Source organism: Strix aluco, chromosome 15 (genome assembly GCF_031877795.1).
Source record: "Strix aluco isolate bStrAlu1 chromosome 15, bStrAlu1.hap1, whole genome shotgun sequence".
Lineage (NCBI taxonomy): Eukaryota > Metazoa > Chordata > Aves > Strigiformes > Strigidae > Strix > Strix aluco.
Window position 1 is genome coordinate 9,237,650 of NC_133945.1, and position 19,244 is coordinate 9,256,893.

At 39.5% G+C, this 19,244-nt stretch overlaps 1 protein-coding gene across 3 annotated transcripts in view; it reads right to left on the reverse strand.

The window, feature by feature from the left end:
- Positions 1 to 19,244, reverse strand: part of SDK1 (sidekick cell adhesion molecule 1) — a 416,682-nt gene that overhangs the window by 83,092 nt on the left and 314,346 nt on the right. For all 3 annotated transcript variants that reach the window (XM_074840972.1, XM_074840973.1, XM_074840971.1), the window contains exons 21-25: positions 15,004 to 15,195; positions 13,074 to 13,195; positions 4,673 to 4,782; positions 2,111 to 2,261; positions 7 to 244 (exon numbers count right to left, since the gene is read on the reverse strand). In XM_074840972.1, the coding sequence (XP_074697073.1) occupies positions 7 to 244; positions 2,111 to 2,261; positions 4,673 to 4,782; positions 13,074 to 13,195; positions 15,004 to 15,195 (813 nt within the window). The remainder of the gene's footprint in view (positions 1 to 6; positions 245 to 2,110; positions 2,262 to 4,672; positions 4,783 to 13,073; positions 13,196 to 15,003; positions 15,196 to 19,244) is intronic.

Here is a 19,244-nt window from a genome sequence, read left to right on the forward strand (position 1 = left end):
ACTTACCGGACTCCCGTGTACGACCTCTCACTACTTCACTCCATGGTCCTGCCCCGATGGCATTGAAAGCCTGGATCTGCAGTTCATACTCTGTCCACTCCTCCAGATCTTCAATTGTGTACTCTCTTTCCAATCGGTCATTAATAACCTTCAACAGGGTGGCAGACTGCAGATCCACACGCCAGAACTTTATTCTGTACCCCACTGACTCTGGATTGCCATTATACTGTGTGTCAGGGAGGGGCTGGCAAACAACAAAGAAAAGCACAATATTCCTACACAGAACACACTGCCAGGACCTTCCAAACTATATACCAAGGCTGTCTGAACTCATATAAGGCCATAGGGAGGCAAAAAATATTAAGAGATTGATTTTCTGTTTTATTTATGTGTCATGATCTCTAAACTTCTGTGTTGCTTGAAATTTTCACCTTAATTTTGAACTAAACAGATATGCTCACAGAACTACGCCATTTGCTGTGGGTGTATCAACAGAGATGATATGAATACAATATATTTCAGAGTTTTGTGATTAAATATGGAAATTAATGATAAATTGCTGAAGCATGTGACAAATTCATTTATCGTACATTTTTTACTTTCTTTACTGACTCTCTGCCTATTCATTTATCAGCAGAGATTTATTCTAGTATTCTAACTCCCCAAGCAATTTCAGAGATTAAAATATGAAATAATTAGCCTACTTCATGAAGTTTAGAGTTTTTCCCATAAAACTATCTATATGACACTACGGATGGCTGAGATTCAGTTCTGAATCACTGGGAAAGTTTGATACACATTAGCATTTCACAGCTTAGCAGACTGTATCCCGCAGGCAAGCAGGGCTAGAAATGTGACCCTTATTCTGTAGGAAGGAAGGAATTCCCAGCTCCTAAGGGGACACAGATTCACCTGCAGGTCTTGAAAAAAAGAGATTAAACACTTTCAAATACTGATGTTATTAAGCATGAAAAAGGTATATCAGGTCATTTTTAGCTGTGGCTGTTGCTCCTCCTGAACCCTGCACAGTTTGACTCACGAAAAACAGGCTTCCAGGTAGCACAGCAGGGAAACACAATCTTAAAAATATTTTAAAGTATTTTTAAAAAATCCTGAGTTAATTTTAGTGGAAGATATGTAGGTCTGGATATAGTACCAAAAAGTTTAACAACGTGGGCATGTTATTCACATGGCAAAGCCACAATGAGTTATGTGGGTCCTATCAAATGAACTGCAATGGCTCTTCTATGGATACATGGTGACACGCTCAAGTCTGGTGTTTTGGTCTTTCAAGGTTCAGAATTAAGTGCCGTGTCCCATTGAGAAACTGGAATTATTCCTTTCTGATGGGAGAAAACCCCTCTTTTTTCTAGCCTGATTTTGACTTCCAGCCATAATGAGTTTATGCATGGAAAAACTAACATTTGGGCAAGAGGAAACCTGTGCTTCATCAACTTCACACCACAGTAACCCCAGTGGAAAATTCGGCCTAACAGGGGAGAAGAAAAACCATTCTGGAGCAGGTTAATTGCCAAGTAAATCCCAACGTGGTAACTCTGCAGGTAACTGAGACAGTCAAAGGGGCACAACAAAGTCATCAATCACCGCATCTTCGCGATTAATCATTTCTTTCTACATTTTATCACATACCTCCACACCCTTTCACACAAATATAATTTTCCTACAGGAATGTAAAATGCAAACTTTATTGCCTTTGAACCGCAGTACCTGAGGGATGATTGCCAATGGCTGGTGTGCACCTTCTGGGGGCTGTTTTGTACAAAGCAAACAACTGAGCTCTGAGAAACTGAAAATTGGCTCAAGTATTATATTCCAGGTCCACATGCTGACCCAGATTGTGATACTAGAGAGTCTCAAAAGCCAAGGTTTTACACACAGGTATATGTTCCCCTGAGGAAGTGGCAGTAGGCGACTTAAGTGATTAATAAGGCAAGTTATTAAGGTAAGTCTCAGACCTCTGATTAGTCTGAAAAAGGAAATAATTTTGTTGTTATTCCTTATGCTGAATGCAAGGAAAGGGCACCCTGACCCCCTGGGGAAGCACCAGCCCTGGCTCCCCTCCGCCCGCCGTTCCTCCTGGCCGGCTCACCACCCATCGCAGCCACAGGCTGGTCTCGCTGGCCGTGCGCACGGTGACGCTCCCGGGGGCAACATCTGGCGGGGCCTGCAACGTCTGGATGACACGGGAGGGCTGGCTGCGCGGGCTGGGGCCCACCACGTTCACCTGCTGCATCCGGAACCTGGAGCAGAGAGAAGATGCAGTGCATGCTGTAACAGCTCAGCAGACAGTACCTCTCTTTCCAGAAGATGAAAAAGATGGAAAAATACAAATTAGGTCTTTCTAAATGTTCCACAGAGGTCGTTGCACGCAAGTCCCCTTTGTATTCACTATTGAATGCTTTATGGCAACCGCTTTCAGATCCTCTCAGGTATTAAAAAAAATGAAAATGAGATTAGCTTAGGGTCTATTAGAAACTTAGGTATTTGTGTGAGAAATTTATGTTAATTATACCAAGCCTGATGAGCTTATGCTAGCAGTAAGTGATTTTCTCTTGCGATGCTTGTACAATACATTCAGAAAGGTATTAAAATATCAAACTTCAGATATTCTCATTCCCTGTCAATATAAAAAATATACTAGTGATAACATTTCCCCTCAATTACTGGTTGAAAGAAACTGATTTATCCCTGTGCCGCATTTTCAGCCTTCCTGCACAAGAAAGATTAAGTTATTTAATATGGATATGCGTCTTTAAAAAATACCCTTTCTGCTTGAAACCGTCTCTTCCACAATAGAAATCCCTATTGGGTCACAAAAGACTTAGAGAAATCTTTTTTTCAGGAAGCACAAAATAATTAAGACATGCTGTACATTTCAGCTACTCTCACCCATCACAAGCAATTAGAGGTATCCAGCACTTGCACAGAAATACATGACCTGTTCATACTAAACACTTAAGTTTTAGACCTAATGACTGAGCTTGGGGAAAAGGTGAGCTAGTCAACATAGCAGTGCTTATTTATCTGCTGTGATCTCCCTAGAAAATGCATTAAAGAAAACACATTAAACAAATATTGTCCTTGATTTCACTCTCAAACATTGGCACAAAACATAGAAAAGAAGCTGACCGATAAAAATGTGGTCTGATAATTAGCTCTCATGATGTATTTCCTCAGGAGGCAATAAGTAAAGCTGACCAGAGGACAACAAATTCATTTGGCAACAACTTTTTGGGTTTCAAAAAATTATATAAAATTTCTCTACACTGAAACAAAACCAAAAAAGCTCGTATCTGTGCACACATGAGAGAAAAAAACTAGGCAAAATTCAAGAAGCTGCTTTACAATGAAAAATGCCAGAGAATTGGAAGCATGAAAGATCCCAGCATAACTGAGATCACTCCAGAATTCAGTGGATACAAGAGAGAAATGAGGCATAGCAGTAAAATAAATCAAAAACTTTAAACATAGAAAAAAACCAACCACCCCAAATTCCTCATATACTTTTTCATTATTTTTTATCCCAAAGACATTTCTCCATACACCTGCTAGGTATGCAAGTCTTTCTTATTTTGCATGGATACTGAACGTTGAACTCTGGTACGACCTGCCCTTCACTATTCACCTCTGCCTTTTCAGCTTTAAGATCCACCTTTATGAGGAGAGCAAAATATTCTCAACCTGAAGATAATTTTCTTAAATCACTGCACCAGAAATCTCTGCTCCAGTTCAAAAATTTTCAAAGGGCTTTTAGTAGAATGTTTAGCTCTTAAGGGTAAGGTGTAAAACACTTTAGTGGAGAGTTTGTGAGAAATTCAATATGTTCCTGGGCTTTGAAGAGAAGAAAACTAGTGTACCAGCACTGAATTAGTTGTACATTATACGAGCTTTACTTGGTTGCACCCACGACTAGCTCACAACAGCACATGGGCTAGCTAATAGGCCCTTCAGCCAGCACAAAATGGACAAGTTTCTAGAAAGCTGATTTAACACATGCCACTATTTCCTTGCAACCAGCCTTTACATTAGCAAGCTACTTCATGAAAGTATTTTTCATTAGGATTGAGTACCTCAGATTCTCAAATCTTGTCTATACCAAAGCAACGCATCACTTGAATTGAATTGATTTAAAAATCAATCTCATTTAACTGGGGTGCACCCATAACGTAGATTCACTTCAATCAGTTTAAGCATTGCATATATCTATTAAGCTTAACTCCGTAGATACTTATAAACAAAGGTTTCATCTAACTGATGTTACCAAATTAAGCTAAATCAATAAAATGATGTTTAAACTGATGTAAATATGTAATTACACGTTTGCACCAGTTTAACTACAATTGATTTGTCACTGACTGATGTTACACTGGGTGCACCCTTTAGATGAGGGAAGCTACAGGATCAGTTACTCATAAAAGCATTTCACTGTGCACTTGGATTTCCTTTTTAATGTTACAAGCTGTATTGTGTGTGAATTACAATTAACAATATCAGACGAGTAATTTTAAGTATAAACTATGAAAACAGCAAAGCTTTTCCCTTTTGTTCAGATTATAAAACACAGCCAGCTGTTTCTGATTAGGAAAGATGTTCCATGCTGCTATTTACTCATTTTTTTTTCATGGTGCAGCTAATTACCTGCTGTTCTTACCTGTAATGAGTGTAAGGAGTAAGGTTCGGTACCTCCAGCATCTGAGCATCAGGTTCATTCTCCACTTCACGAAGACTCACCCACTCTTCATCGTCACCCAGTACACCAACCTGCACATAGGAAAGGTAAGAAGGAATACAAAGCAGACTCTATATATACATATATATATATAAAGAATTATATATATAACTTCTTTTGCAATGTGTGTCATCACAGCAGTGGAAGTACAAATCCTTTTAACTACATATCATCCAATTAATTTCTATATGACAAGGCATTAGTTATTTGTAAAGCAACAACACAGCCAAGTTAGCCAAGTTTCCTTGTGCCTGTTGGGACTTCATTGGGATCCTCTGATAAGATCTATTCCAGAAAAACACCATGAGAGTGCTAATACCCTGTTCAATCACGCTGCCACAATACAAAAGTATCAAGTAGTAATATAACAAAATGAAAAACAGCCTTGATAATAACTTGCAGGAACTGATGCATACTAAATAAGTCTCAATGGAGGCAAAATGCCACAGAAATGAAGACAGAGAAACAAGAACAAAGTCAAAGAACAAAAGTGTTTTAACCTCATCTGCTGGTCTGCACTTAGACCAGATTTCTCCATGTGCAATTCTTTGTATTAATTAATCACAACATGTTGCCCAACACAGTCCCTCAGCTATGGCAGTGTTAGAAGGGACAAAATGGTGATAAGAATTGAGAGCATCACTCTATACAGCTTTCTGGAAATAAAATGAAGATGAATCAGGACTTAAAAGGAAGTCAACAAGGCATGATAGAAAGGCCAGAGTCTGACCTGGGACCCTGGAAGATGGCAGCATACTGATGGCAGGGTTGTGTGCCTAAGAGCCACAGTAGGAGCGTGGAGAGACAGAAGAGAGGTGGTAGATGGCTGGGCTACCCTTTGGAGAGTCACACATCCTGAAACACAGGGGATCTTAGACAAGACTCCCCGATATAATTCCCTAGCACTGCGCAGATTTATTCCGGTGTTTCAACCCTACCACAAAGGGCAGTACCTGTAGTCCAATTCTCTCACCCTACCCTGGTATCCACAATGACAGGCTGAAGGACATAGGCAGCTATTCCCTCTAGTGTCTATTTACAGACTTAATATCCGTGAAGATGCCTAATCCTTTTTTAACCTACTGACACTATCTACTCCCACAGACTGCTGTGGCAACAAATTCCAGAAGCTCACAACCCACTGTGTAAAGAGCTATTTCCTTTAATCTTTTTTAAACAGATCCCTTACAAGTTCTGTACACTAGTTACAGCCATAGACACTGTCAAAGCACTCGATAGGCAACGTAGTCCAAAGTATCTAGCATACCCTGAGTACTTCAAATAGAAAATTGGGTTTAATTCACTCTTTTTTTTTTTTTTTCCCCCCCTTCAGGAGAGGCAGCCTGATTTATTTATAGATGTTTTAGGTCTTCGTTCACCTAGGACTTGATGTGCTGCATATTTATGTTTGTGCATGAAGAAATGACACAAGGAAAATTAGGCCACAGAAATAAGTTCTGCATTGCACTGTGAAAAGAAGCCTCCGTGATCTTCCTAGCAGAGGACTGCTTTCATGGAGGGATGTGGTTGCACAGGTCTTGATGGGCCTTTCAGTCTTGTTGATTATCAAGGACACTGCCACACACCAAACTATATAAAATAGATGTCAGTGTAGATTACGGGCCCTTTAAAATTCCCAGCCCCAACTGAGCTCCATAAATTTTAGTAAAGTCCATGGATGCAGAAGCTTAAAGGAAGCAAGTTGAGACAGGTCTGCATGGTAAAACACAACAGCCCTAAACTGAACCTAGAGAACAAAGAGATGATAAAGAGAATTTTTTAAAAAATCCCTACATGAACAAAGAAAGGAAGAAGGGATTGATTTCAGTCAAGGAAAGAGAAGACTTTTTATTAAAAGAATTTTTGATTAATACTGTAGAAAGTCTATAGTAAATGCTCATTTTTGCAAAACTCCTTGCTCTTAACAGCATCACCTCAGTGCTGCAGTAATTGTATAGCAACAATCCACAGTGCTTTGGAGGCTGCAAATAATCTCCAGTAGCAAGTTGGTCATCTTTTTGTATTCTAAGAACAGTGAGAGCTTTTACAAATATTTCTTGCATACCGAAAAAAAAAAAAAAAACACCAAACAAGACCCAGTTTTCAATTGTTAGACAGCAGCAGGCAGGTCATTAATACACATTAAGGACCACATGGCTCAGACTCAGAGACCCACCTGTGAACAACCGACATTGACTCAAGCGTGAGAGGTGTCCAAAACCCCCCACCTGTATTGCAGCTAGACATTTATCAACTGTCTGTAAAGGTGGAAATATTAAGGATCTTTTACGTATTGAGAAGCAGCAAAAGCTTCTACGTGCCCTGGACTATGGAAAGCCCCTTGAAAATTATCCCAGGAGACAGCTTTCTGGTTGTGAATGCTCTTGTTGGTAAGAGTGATGGGTTCAGCCTACAAGGAAACTGCAGATGCCAACCAAGCCCATCATGATGGCTGCTCCCAAGCTCAGGATCCAGCTGGTAAACAGGTGGCCACTACCTGTACTGGGAGGTGAGGGACCCGAGGCAAAGTGGCAGCTCAGACAGTCCCAATTAACTGCTTTTAGACTCATTTTCTGCTGAAAGGTAGTGACAGAGAGGCAGCAAAAAAATCAATTACAGGCATAGTTCTGTGATTCAGCAATAGATTTTAAGTAAAGTAGATTGGGAACTTGCTTTAGTTAGAATAATACCTTGTAATGTTCCCAGGATCTGGTGCCAGCATTTGGGAAATTAACTCAAAGGGTTAGACTACTGAAATCAGTAGTATATTTTAAGAGAGTGCTGCTTGTGTGGGGAGTTTTTCCAAAGCAAGAGGATTGAAGGGTGAATGGCTGTATGACAGCTTGGTGAACAGCCTGGGGACTTCTGCATGACCTCTGACTTGTGCGGCCAAGCAATTCTAGGTCAATGTTACTCAAAACAATTTTCATTTGTTTGGCAATAATCTCAGAAATGAGTCTCGGAAGAGAACTGTCATTGATGGACCTCTATATTTTTAACTTCTGCAAGATCTACAGTAGATTCCAAGTTTCAGGCTCTTGAAAGAAAAGGGAATTATTTTTGCTGAAACACTCCAATGTCAGATCAGAGGAAACGTATCAGTTTCAAGAATCAGAGTACAAAGGAATCCCCATGGGGCAAAAAGAACTACGGGCAGTGGTAAGGATGAAAGAGTCCTTTGAGGGGCAAGAGAGTCCACTATGAGCTGCTCTGCATAAAATAAAGTTAACTTAAGAGGCTTCTTCCTTGTAGCTGTTTTTTGGATAACAGTGTATGTAAACTTCAGAAAAGGATTATGTCTGTTGACAGATGCACACATATTCATATTCATGTGTGCACATAATCATGTGTGCATTGTTTTAGGAGGCAGATGAGAACACCAACTGTTTTTCTGTTACCGTTGGCATAAAAGCTCCTTAAGAAATGCACTTTACATCTAAACAGTTCTCTGTACAATAGGGTCACAATCCCCAGGAGGCCTCAGGACTGCCACAATAAAAACACCTATGTCCACCGCAACACTTCATATAATTCTCGATAACGATCAGCCATCACAAGTTAGCACATATTCATTCCCAGCTCTCAGCTCTTCCCAAGACATTACATTCAATAAAAAGGCATATTCATTTATTATTACAGAAATGGGACAGTATAAAATAATATTGGAAGTGATGTCAGAACCCTTTATTTCTCTATGCATTAGTGTCTCCATTTCTAAAAAGGAAAACGTTACATATTTTATAAAGTGACAATATTTTCTGATGGAATGCACTATGTGAGAAAGTTTGCAGAATTTTTACTTAAAAGAAACAAAAAATATTTAAAATTTGGAATGAAAAATATAATTTGCTGTGATATTTCGTAGAAGACAGTAATGCTTCTAAAATTCTGAACAGTTATGAAGTACTAACTGCAGGAAAGGAAAACACAATGTTTCTGTACATTATAGAGGTACCCTGTGTTCTACTATAGTTCAAGATATGTCAGAGTTTTCATTATAGAGGTCCATAACTCTTACATTTGAAATCGCTTTGGGAGAAATTTGGTTCACAGGATGTCAGCCTGGGTGCAATCTTTTTTCTTACAAAATCCTTAAATCGATTCAGCCATTTTTGATTTAAAGATTGGCAAAGGCATAAAATTGTCAGAGTTTCAGACACTTTATTTACCAGCTCCGAAGTAAAAATGACACCCAGAGAATCACCTCGTACAATGGATGAATCCTATCTGGGTCACTGACTTAACCCACAAAACCAGGTAAATTCATGGTCAAAGTTACAACGTCTTTCCCAAATCACAGCTTTACAAGTGATAATACTTTAAAGGTTTTACTACTTTGAAACTCTTCTACTGCTCACCATGATATTCATACAAAATCTCTCTAAAAACAGCGAAAGGTTTTAAGAAAAACTCTCTATATTAGCCCATATACTCATGGCTTCATAACTTGCAATAGGTCTTTGTAAGTGGTCTTCAGCCATTCCACAGTGTTCTGTTGTCTGCACAATAACATTAATCACCATTAAAACACACCAAACTCGGCAGAAGTTAGCCCAGCTTTTCTAATTAGCCACTGGAAGGCCTGGTGCTGTGGACTGAGCATCCACCAAGGCACAGTCATGATGATGTCATTCACGTTCTTCTCCTGACAAAACCCCAGGAAAAATCCAGCACAAGAAAAATAAGCTGAAACTGGATTCCAGCAGACAGAGAGTGCAAACACAAAACCATGTGAACAACAGCAGGGATTCATAGTCATTCTTGGTTGCAAATTGCCAGAAAAAAATATGTACAATATACACTCTAACTGCATCTGAGAGTACAGGACGATTGGAAGGATTTACCAAAATTCTTTGGGGATGAACATGTTACCTGTGAGTGTCAATGCCACAAGACAGTTACTGCTGGTCCCTCTGAACAAGTGTCAGCAGACCCTCTGTATTACATTAGACCCTATTCTCTTTAGATTATACTGTATGTAATGGAAAAACAATGTTAGAAATATTTTTAAAATAGTATTGGTACTTTTTTTATAGTTCTCGTTTGGAAATCCAGTTTCCTCCAGTCCTCTGAGTCTAGATAGAAAGATGAAAAAGAAATAACCTAGTGATTTTTAAGAAATCCCTTCAGAAGTACAGAATGTAGCTTCACTAGAAACACAGAAATGGGAGTTTTGACGCTTGATATTTCAGTATCTACCAACACTAAAATCTTAAAGACCTGATTCTCCTCTCATGTTCATTGACGTAATTAAGAATTAGTTCCACAGTGGCTCCTGTGAATTTACACCCTAGCACAAAAAGCAGAAGCCAAGGCCAGATGTACAAAATTTCACGTCAACTGAAATTCCCAGCTGTGTCTTTCATCCAAATTGTTCATGAAGTATCAGACTTCAAAAATGGCACTTAGCCAAAATGGAATAGTCGGAGTATTTCCTAGACCTGCCCTTATCAAGGAAGCTTTATGCCACATAAGGAAACAAAGAAGAAAAACGCGTTGGTGGCAGGTTGATTGTGTGTGTGAATATAAAATAGCTAAATTTTGTCTGTAAGGACTCAGACAGAGTAAAGGGTATATTCCCAGTAGAGATGGAAGAGAAGACACAAAATATAGGGGATGTCCAGTGCAAAGCTGTCATCCAGCTGTACAAACAGAGGGGGACACAGATGAAGCGCATGACAGTACCAAGTATTTGTTGGTCATGCTTTGTCATGAACCCACCGACAGCAGAAGTACAGTGCAGAGGGAACACACCTTTGTGGGAGATTGACCTCATTCTCCTCCTTCCAGGAGAGATCATGCTGTACAAGGTCTTAGTAAACTGCAATATACTTTTTCCCAAGCTATTAGCTATTTTCAGCTACTCTGCACCTTGTTGCAAGCTTTCAGAAATGTTAACGGTCAAAAAATTTGCAAATGGATGGAGATGTAGTCTCTGTACCTGCTTACACAGAATCTTGATTCTCTAATTGAACTGATTAATTACAAAGTACACTAGAACATACAGATTAGTGTTTTATAGTTAAATGTGATCCTATCACTCAGCAATACCACCTGTTTTAAAATTATAGTATGCAAAACCATACCTTAAGTGGCTTTTAATTTAATGCTAAGGCATGAAAAAACTTAACAGTGTTATTTAAAGCTGTACACAGGCCAGTGAATGAAAGATCCAGAAGGAAAAAATCCTCCCTATATTTCTGTTTAGAAAATACTGTGGTAGGTTGGGTAGAACCACTGCCCTTCAATCTAACATAGTCCTAAGGAACAATTATGGTTGTCTATGCTAAAATACAGATGTTGCAACAGTAGTCTGCATCCCAGCGCAGACATATCACTGCTTAGAACAGACTACGTGAAAGGCCCAAGTGAACACTGGGGTGTCACTGGCAGCTGTTTTGTGAAAGCTTGTGTGCCTTTGCAAGGTACGCAGGAAAACGAGCAAAGTCCAGAGGACAGGTCCGAGGCAGATTAGATCCAAGTCAGGATGGAGGCATTCCTGCCCTCATCTCTGCCCCCACTACCATGTTCTCATCCCCTCCCCTTGCAGTGGTGCTCTTCTGACACACAGCCTGTGCAGAGAGCCGAGCTGTCTGAGACTTTTGACTGGATCAAATCTCGTAGCAACTCCAGGTACGATCATGCCAGACTCAGTGCATGCAGAAGGCAGGAGTAAGAAAGTCTTGGTAAGAGGGATGGGGATGAGGAGAGGGAACAGGAGCAGGACAACAAGAGCTCTGGTTTAGATTGGCTAAAGGTGCTGTGAAATTGCACTTCAGGAGAGAAAGAGAGTTTGAGTGGAGTGCTGGCAGAATGGCCTGTGAACAAAGGATTATATGCAGCTGCCATCCTGAAAATAGGATTTGCTGTAGCCTTAAGGAGTCACCAATTTCTCTGCATACCTGAAAAGATTTTTATTCATCATGTGAGCAAGAAATTTTTTTTTTAAATTAAATCCACTTGGAACAACATTTCTTGTTGTGCCAAAGCTAAACGGTGAGGTATGGCACAGAAGAAACTTGCAGGATAGCTATGGTGAAAAGAACTGCCCAGACTCTGCAAAGACTTTGGCTGTGCTCCTTCCCCAAACGGAGCAAATATTCCTTGATCCAGGATCTATCAGAACCACTAACCCCTTGACTTCTCTAGCAATGCATGAGGTGTTGGTGAGGGTTTGTGAACATGAAAGAGCCTCCCTTTCCTTCCTGTACACCCTTCAACTACCGGCGGCTCTTCAAGGATGCAGATGAACTTCATGATAATTATTATTGCAGTTTTAAAGCATTCAAGTTTATTTCACTTCAGTGGCATTCTGCAACTCACAGGATTAATTCCTAGCAATATCAATGTGGTGCTCCAGCACAAAAATGCTTCTCAGAATGTGCCAAGCCACCATATTATAGGATTTCAGTGTTTAATTCCGTAGTATGCAATAATGTGTACGTAAACGGTACAAAATGTACCAACTTGTTCACAACAGTCTCATTACCAAGTGAAGTGATTGTATCAACATGTCTAAGTGGTGATGGTGATTTAAGAAGTCCAACATTTGGTCTTAAAAACAGATTGTATTATTTATAAAGATCTGTGGGTGGAAAGGAAGAAGCAAAGCTCATCTGTCAGGAGAACAAATGAGGAATATATAACTCCTCCAAGGCATAATGACAGCAGAAAGAAGGATATTGTTTAAAGCTGATGAAGAAGAGAATTCATCCTATTCATATCTAGAGGCCTGGATAGAAAACCTCAGTGTATTCCATTACAAGACAGAAAAATACACTCAGTCTCATGAATAATGGTATCTTTGCTGTTCAGTGCAATTCTTCCTACATTCCTGACTCTATTAGATAATTCCAGGTTTGCATCTGGTTTGAAAATACACCTAACAGAACCTAAACACAGGTTTCAAATCCTTTTTTAGATAAATGGATGGACTTAAGCTCTGCTGTATGTGTTGCTTATGATGGATCTGGTGTTCTTCTGAACATAAGTTAAACTGCTTTACAAAAATCCATGTGAATTTTTTAAAGGATAAGCATTCTCACATATATATATACTATATAGCATATTTTTCCTTTGTTCCTTTGAAGAGAATTTACAGCATTCATATGACCCTTTTCTCACAGACATGTCTCAGCTAAGCCTCTCGAGCTCCCTTGCATTCCAAACTTTCCAGGACCCCCTGAACAGCTACCACCAGGCAATTTACTGAAGAGCTTTGATCCGAAGTTAAACAAAAACTGTAATCCAAACAGCAATTCACTATCTAGACCCTTTTTAACCCCTCAGAAACTTCATTAAGAGCTTTTTTTCAGGGACATACCTGGCCTTCGACTATCCATTTAGAGATGGAGGTTTTGCCATCATACCCCGGCCGGAACTGAAGCGTGGCAGAGCGAGGGCTGATGTTGGAAATCACCAGATTGGATGGAGCACCTGGAAGTTCTGAAGAAACAGAAACGAGAGGTGGAAATGCTTTGTGAAGGGCCCAGTAACACAGGTTGACATTCAGTGTTTCAGCACATAAAATACCTTGGTAACAATTATAATAGAGCAAATAGCTGTGGGGTTTTTTTTTCTTTTTGGCAGAGTATTACATACAGCATTACTATTTCTGCTGTTCTGAGCATGCACCACATTTTTACAGATCAAACGAGAAAAGAAAGAGCCTATCTACAGAATTACAGCTACTATTTTAGAGAAGTTGCACAACCGACAAAGTGTGGTGGCCCAGGGGGGAAGGTACTTCCCAGCTCCAGATCTGCCAATCACTCATCAAGTCACCTAATTCCACTGTACTTCTGTTTCTCCAGAATTAAATGACAATAATTTTAGCTTACTTCTTAGAGTACATACAACTTTAATACATTAACCACAGAAAAAGAATCAAGTTTTTGGTAGTGTATAGGGAAGATTTTGTGATTCTTATATTGACCTATAATAGATGAATTTTAGAGGGCATTTCTGATGCCTGAATAAAGTAGACGAATTTTTGTTTTAATTCCTGTTGCAAATAAAGAGGGTGACCTTCTATGAGGAAAAATCTGCAGCTCCAATCAGATCTTTGCCTCACATCAGTCAAGCTTACAGTGGCATTTACATTTTTAATATTATCTGAATTATCAACAAAAGCAAGCCCAGGAAAGAGATTAAATATAGATTGTTTAGAATAAATTCCCAATAATACCTGCATTTGTAAGTAATGGAAATTACTATAATAATCAGTAATCATTCATAATGTTGTATTACGTACAAATGCTGCAGGCAAAAAATGGGCAGCTTTTTGACATATATTTCAAGTATGCACAAATACATAATATTTTTGATTCTTACTTCACATTTGTGGGAACTATAACGGATAAACTAACCCTGACCAAGTAGGATAATGCTGTTATCTGGCTAACAACAGGGAGCATGGCATTGATCCAGTCTACAACTTGTCACAATTAGCTATGATTAGGGAAAAGAAAGGCAAACATACTTCAAGACATATAGAAAATTGCAAAAATACCAGAAAAGGGAAAAATTGGATTACCATCAGTGATGTATACTAACTGCTCAACTTTGAAAAATTCTACTTCTATAACCTATAAATTAACTGAAACTGCTTGTTTGAGGTATGAATTGCTTTTTTAGTTTGCTTTCTATACTGTATAAAGGAAAGTATAGAATTTTTAGAACCAAAATGCAAAAAGACTACATTTACAGGTGTCCAAATGGTAACTTAGACAATGCAGTACAGGACTTCCTCCTCCCAAATCTTTCTCAGGCAACCACTCCCACATCTTTTAAATAAAATTTTAGTTTCATTATATGTGTCCTCTCATAGGTGACATAAGCTATACTACTTATAAATGGAAAAACCCTTCCCTTGTAACATCATCCAAACTCTATTTTTCTCCCAAAGCAACACTTTTTGAATTGATTCAGGCTTCATTCTTATGTTACTTCATAAATGTCAAGAGAGTCTGTATTGCATCCACTTTATTACTTCGTCCATTCCTTCTGCCATCCCTACATCATTTTTTATATTTGTATTAAACAGCCTCAACTTCTGGTAATTTCAAATTGCAAGTCTGTTCATTTTAATGTTTTAATCTGTTTTAAAAATTAAATTTAAGTTACGTGGTAAAGAACTCCAATGCTTTATAAATAAAACCATTTTTATTATTTCTGAAGTAATTTGTGATCTTTGGAACATAAAAATATGAAGAATCAGCCCATTTTAATTTGTTTCACGCAGTTTCACCAACCTGGGGGGACACCAGAAGAGATGGTGGAGGATGTGACCCATCCGCTCCCTTTTGCGGTCACAGCTGCCACCTCAATTGTGTAAGTGGTGAGAGATGACAGCCCTGTGATCTTGTACTCCAGCGTCGTGTTGGGTAGTGTGCGGGCAAGACGAGATTCGTTCTTGCCGTACACCTCCCAGGAGATCTGGTACCCTGAAAAAACAATTACACAGAAGTCAGGGGGCCACAGCAGTGGTGGGGTCTAGTTTTTCTCCTAAAGCAGTTATACAAAAACCCAGAGACTGGTAAATTCCTGCCTCTACAAGATTTTCTTGTGGTCTATGGTGGTATGGCTTGTTTCTTACTCTACTCCATTGTGGTCATCTTCTCTAAGCAGAAAAAAAGCAAGTTGAAAATACCCAAGTATTTTTCTAATATTCTTATTTCCAATAAACAATTGATATAGGCACCCCACTGGGTATCATCTGCCCATCAACCTACTGTCTTTTTTTCCACAACGGTACAGTGCTTGCTATGAAATGGCCAGAAAACCTGGGGATAATCTCACAGAAGGGTGGACCTTTCATTCTGTGAACTCTATGAAGCAAATAGGGAGAAACACTGGAAACTATAACATCTTCTCACCAGCTGGAATATCTAATTAAAAATCTATATCTACTTAGTATGGCTACTCTCTTTCCAGGCTGAAGTAACCTTCACTGCCGTCTATCTAGAAATACTTACAAATCTGACAATAACAATCAGGTAGGAACATTGTGGGAATCTTCTAGGAACTGAAAAACCTCTACTCCCCACTGCTTGTTCCTTGCACAAATCCTTTAGCAGGGTGAATCATTATCCTTTCTTTCAAAATCATAGTGTAGCCAATGTATTGTCCAAAACTGCACTCACCCTGACCTCTGTATTATTCTTCTATCATAACCAGGCTTTCCTTTTTATCGCTTTTATAACCATTTGCCTTCCAAGAACTTTTGAAACTTTCTACTGTCTGATTTGCTCAATTTTACCTCCAAATTTGCTTGTCCTCCTCCTGCCCAGTCCTACTTTATTCTCGTTTGAACCCATTTGAACCTCACTGTGCCAGCCTCCAGAGAGTGTGTCTGAAAAGTTTGCCTGATTGCAGCTTTCTTTGTGATTTGACTCAGGGGGGAAAAAAAAAAAAATACACATAGCTCTTGAATGCCTGTGAAATGGAAGTGAGTGAAAAGGACTAACAGAAAGGAATCCCACTGAGTGAACCATGCACAAGGCAAGCTGGCTAGAGAAACTCCCTACTGGGTTCCTGTTCCCACCATCTAAGATGAGGAATTCAGACCAGTTGTGGGGCTTGAAGTTTTTTTCCTTTTTTTTTAATAAAAAACCTATGATAAGCTGATAAACATATACAAATTGAGATAGCAAAATACATTATGGTATTAATCAACAAAGAAATACCATCTCATAAACTAACAGCATGGTGAGACAAACATTTCTGTAAGAGTATGAGAGGTGTGAGATGTTATCCTTACTCTAGTGCTAGCTGCCATCACTGACAGAGATTCACGTTAACCTATTTTGCGTGAAAATGGGCTTGGAGAGCTCACATAGCCACTAATTATGCTTCAGGTGAGGGGGCAGTGATAAAGAGAGGTGATACTTCAATAATTCCAGCTACACTGCAACCGCTTGTCTGACCATGCACTACCTAGGGGAAGGGGAAAAACTCCTGAATGCTCATCTGGAACCAGTTTTAAGTAAGTGTCTGAATGGGAATTAATTCAGTCATTTACCAATATCTCAGAGACACTGGGATGTTTTGATGCTCTGAAAAGGCTTAAGAATCATTCACCAGTGATCAAAGTTTATGTAGCACAGGCAAGTCTATAATCTATATGAAGATTTTGACAAAATTTAAGGACTCTATTGCCTTCATTAAGAGATGGCAAACAGAAACGTGGGAGATGTCTGTCCACTCTATTTGATATTCAGTGAAGAGTTATGAGGGAGTTACAAACAGAACGACCATCACAAACATCCCTTTCTTTCAAAAGCCGTGGGTGCTGTTTGTTCCAGACAGGGCAATGTGGAAGACTGACGACTTGGAGGAAGGTGCAGTCGTGCCTCTCCCCACTTCCCAGCAGAGGACACAAAACCAGCAGCCGTGTCCCCAGCCAGCAGAATATTCATGTGCAGCCATGGATGGAGCAGAGGCTGGGCAAGGACTCATCTGTCTGCCCGGGAGCTGCAGACGACCTGGCTATGCCTGCTTTGAACCCTACTCATGGGCTGGCGGAGGGAATCAAGGAGTATCACCACAGAACAAAACAAAACAGGTTGCTCAAAGCAATAAATAACCAGAAGGAGATAAACAGGGGATTTTTATTGCTCCCTCTATCCATTTGTTGCTTACGAACAATAGAAAGTTTCATCCACCATGCACTAGGCAATCTGAAGTGATTGAGATATCCTCTCTCCCATCTAGATAAGCTTTGGCTATACATCAAATGTGGGAGGTTATTGTTTGAACATTTTATGTTTTCTCCCTTGTGACCACAGGGATGAGACCCAGCTTTCTTGCCCATTAGGCACATAGTCTCTATGTATTTATTTTCTGAAAAAATGTTCACCTGGAAAAATATCCTGTGTTCACATGCAAATTGAAGAAAAGGCAAAGAGGCAGCATTTACTGTTCAATATTTCAGTCCCAAATGTATAGTTAAATTCTAGTCATACAAAAAAATGCAAACAGAAAATACATACATAGACACCGAGCAGACACAAAGCCAAATGTAATCATGCATAACAAAAACAGATGAAAAAATGCTGAAGGAAAGGAACAACATCCACCGTACCCCCAAGTAGCACTTAAGCCACAATGACTGACAGATGGGCAGAACTTTAGGACATGTGGTTGGTAAAAATGCGCTCTCTGTTTTACAGACGTGATCACTGCCAGAAATGTGCACGGGGGAGTCCAGCCGGCCTGGGCTGAGTGTTTCCTCTGGCTTCAGCGTAAGTGAGAATAGGAGAGGTGCCACAGAGCCTTCCTGTATGCTTTGGCACTACACCCTCCACAAAATGCTGCCTAACGGAAACTAATGACCAGAGGAGTTTCAGAAATAATTTTCTGTTGATCTGGAGTAAATTCTCTACAAGAGAGCAGTACACCCAATCACAAACTGTCCGTCTACATCCAGGTCCTCATAAATCAATGTTTACTGAGAAAACAAGGAAGATACTGAAATTTACAGCAAGAGTAATGGGCAATTTCCCAGAGCAGGCTGGCTGCCGGGCACCACCCTCTGTGCTTTCCTCCTCCCAGCTCTGGTGCGTGGAACAAGAAGGTCCAGTAAAGATATCAATGAGCAGAAATGATGAATAATTGCCTTTCTAAGCACTCAGATCGCCAAGCAGCACTCTATAAACCTTTGAGGTACTCAGGGCATGAACAATTTTCCTATTCTTTTCTTCTAACCCAAATGCAGTTTGCATCATTAAGGACATTTCTTTTTTCCTTATAAGCTTTGCTGGGCATTTTTACACTGGTGTTTCTTCATGAACAATAGAGCTCCTTGACTTAATCCTTTCTGAAACAAATTGCCCTGAATATAACAGGGTCCATCATCGTGCTCCACCAGGTTTCAACCCATTCTGGGAGGCAGCAGCTTGTTTCTAGCTAAGTGACTCTGCAACACTAAGCATAGCGCAGCTAACTTGTGCTTAACGAAGATGAGTATTACATCATCTTACTTAGATAGCTAGACTTGGATTTAGGTACCTAAATTTAAGCACTCGGGTTTGAACGCTTTGGCCATCTTCACTGAATCAATACTGCTCTGCTTTCAGAAGTCATTAGTGTATTTTCTCAGACCACTTAAATCGATGCATATTTCAGGAAGGATACCATCGTATAAAGGCATAAGATGATCTGTGTATGGACTCCACTATATAAACAGCACAGAAGACACATATACAAATGCTGCATGTTACAGATACACAGAGAAAACACTGACAAGTGCAAGTCCTAGCAAAATAATTAGGTCTATCAAAGTTAAAATGCTTCAAGATATCAGACTGATATAACATTTCAATATTCAGGGGCCAGGAAGTCTGATTTTTTTTAAAACTCCTAAAAAGTTTTTTGTTTTTACAAATTACAATACAATTTAAAAAAAATAAATTAAACATTTCAGTGTCAATGCTTCCAAAACAAAATATTTTGATCCATGTGAAATGATCTTCTCCCTTCCCAACTATGATTT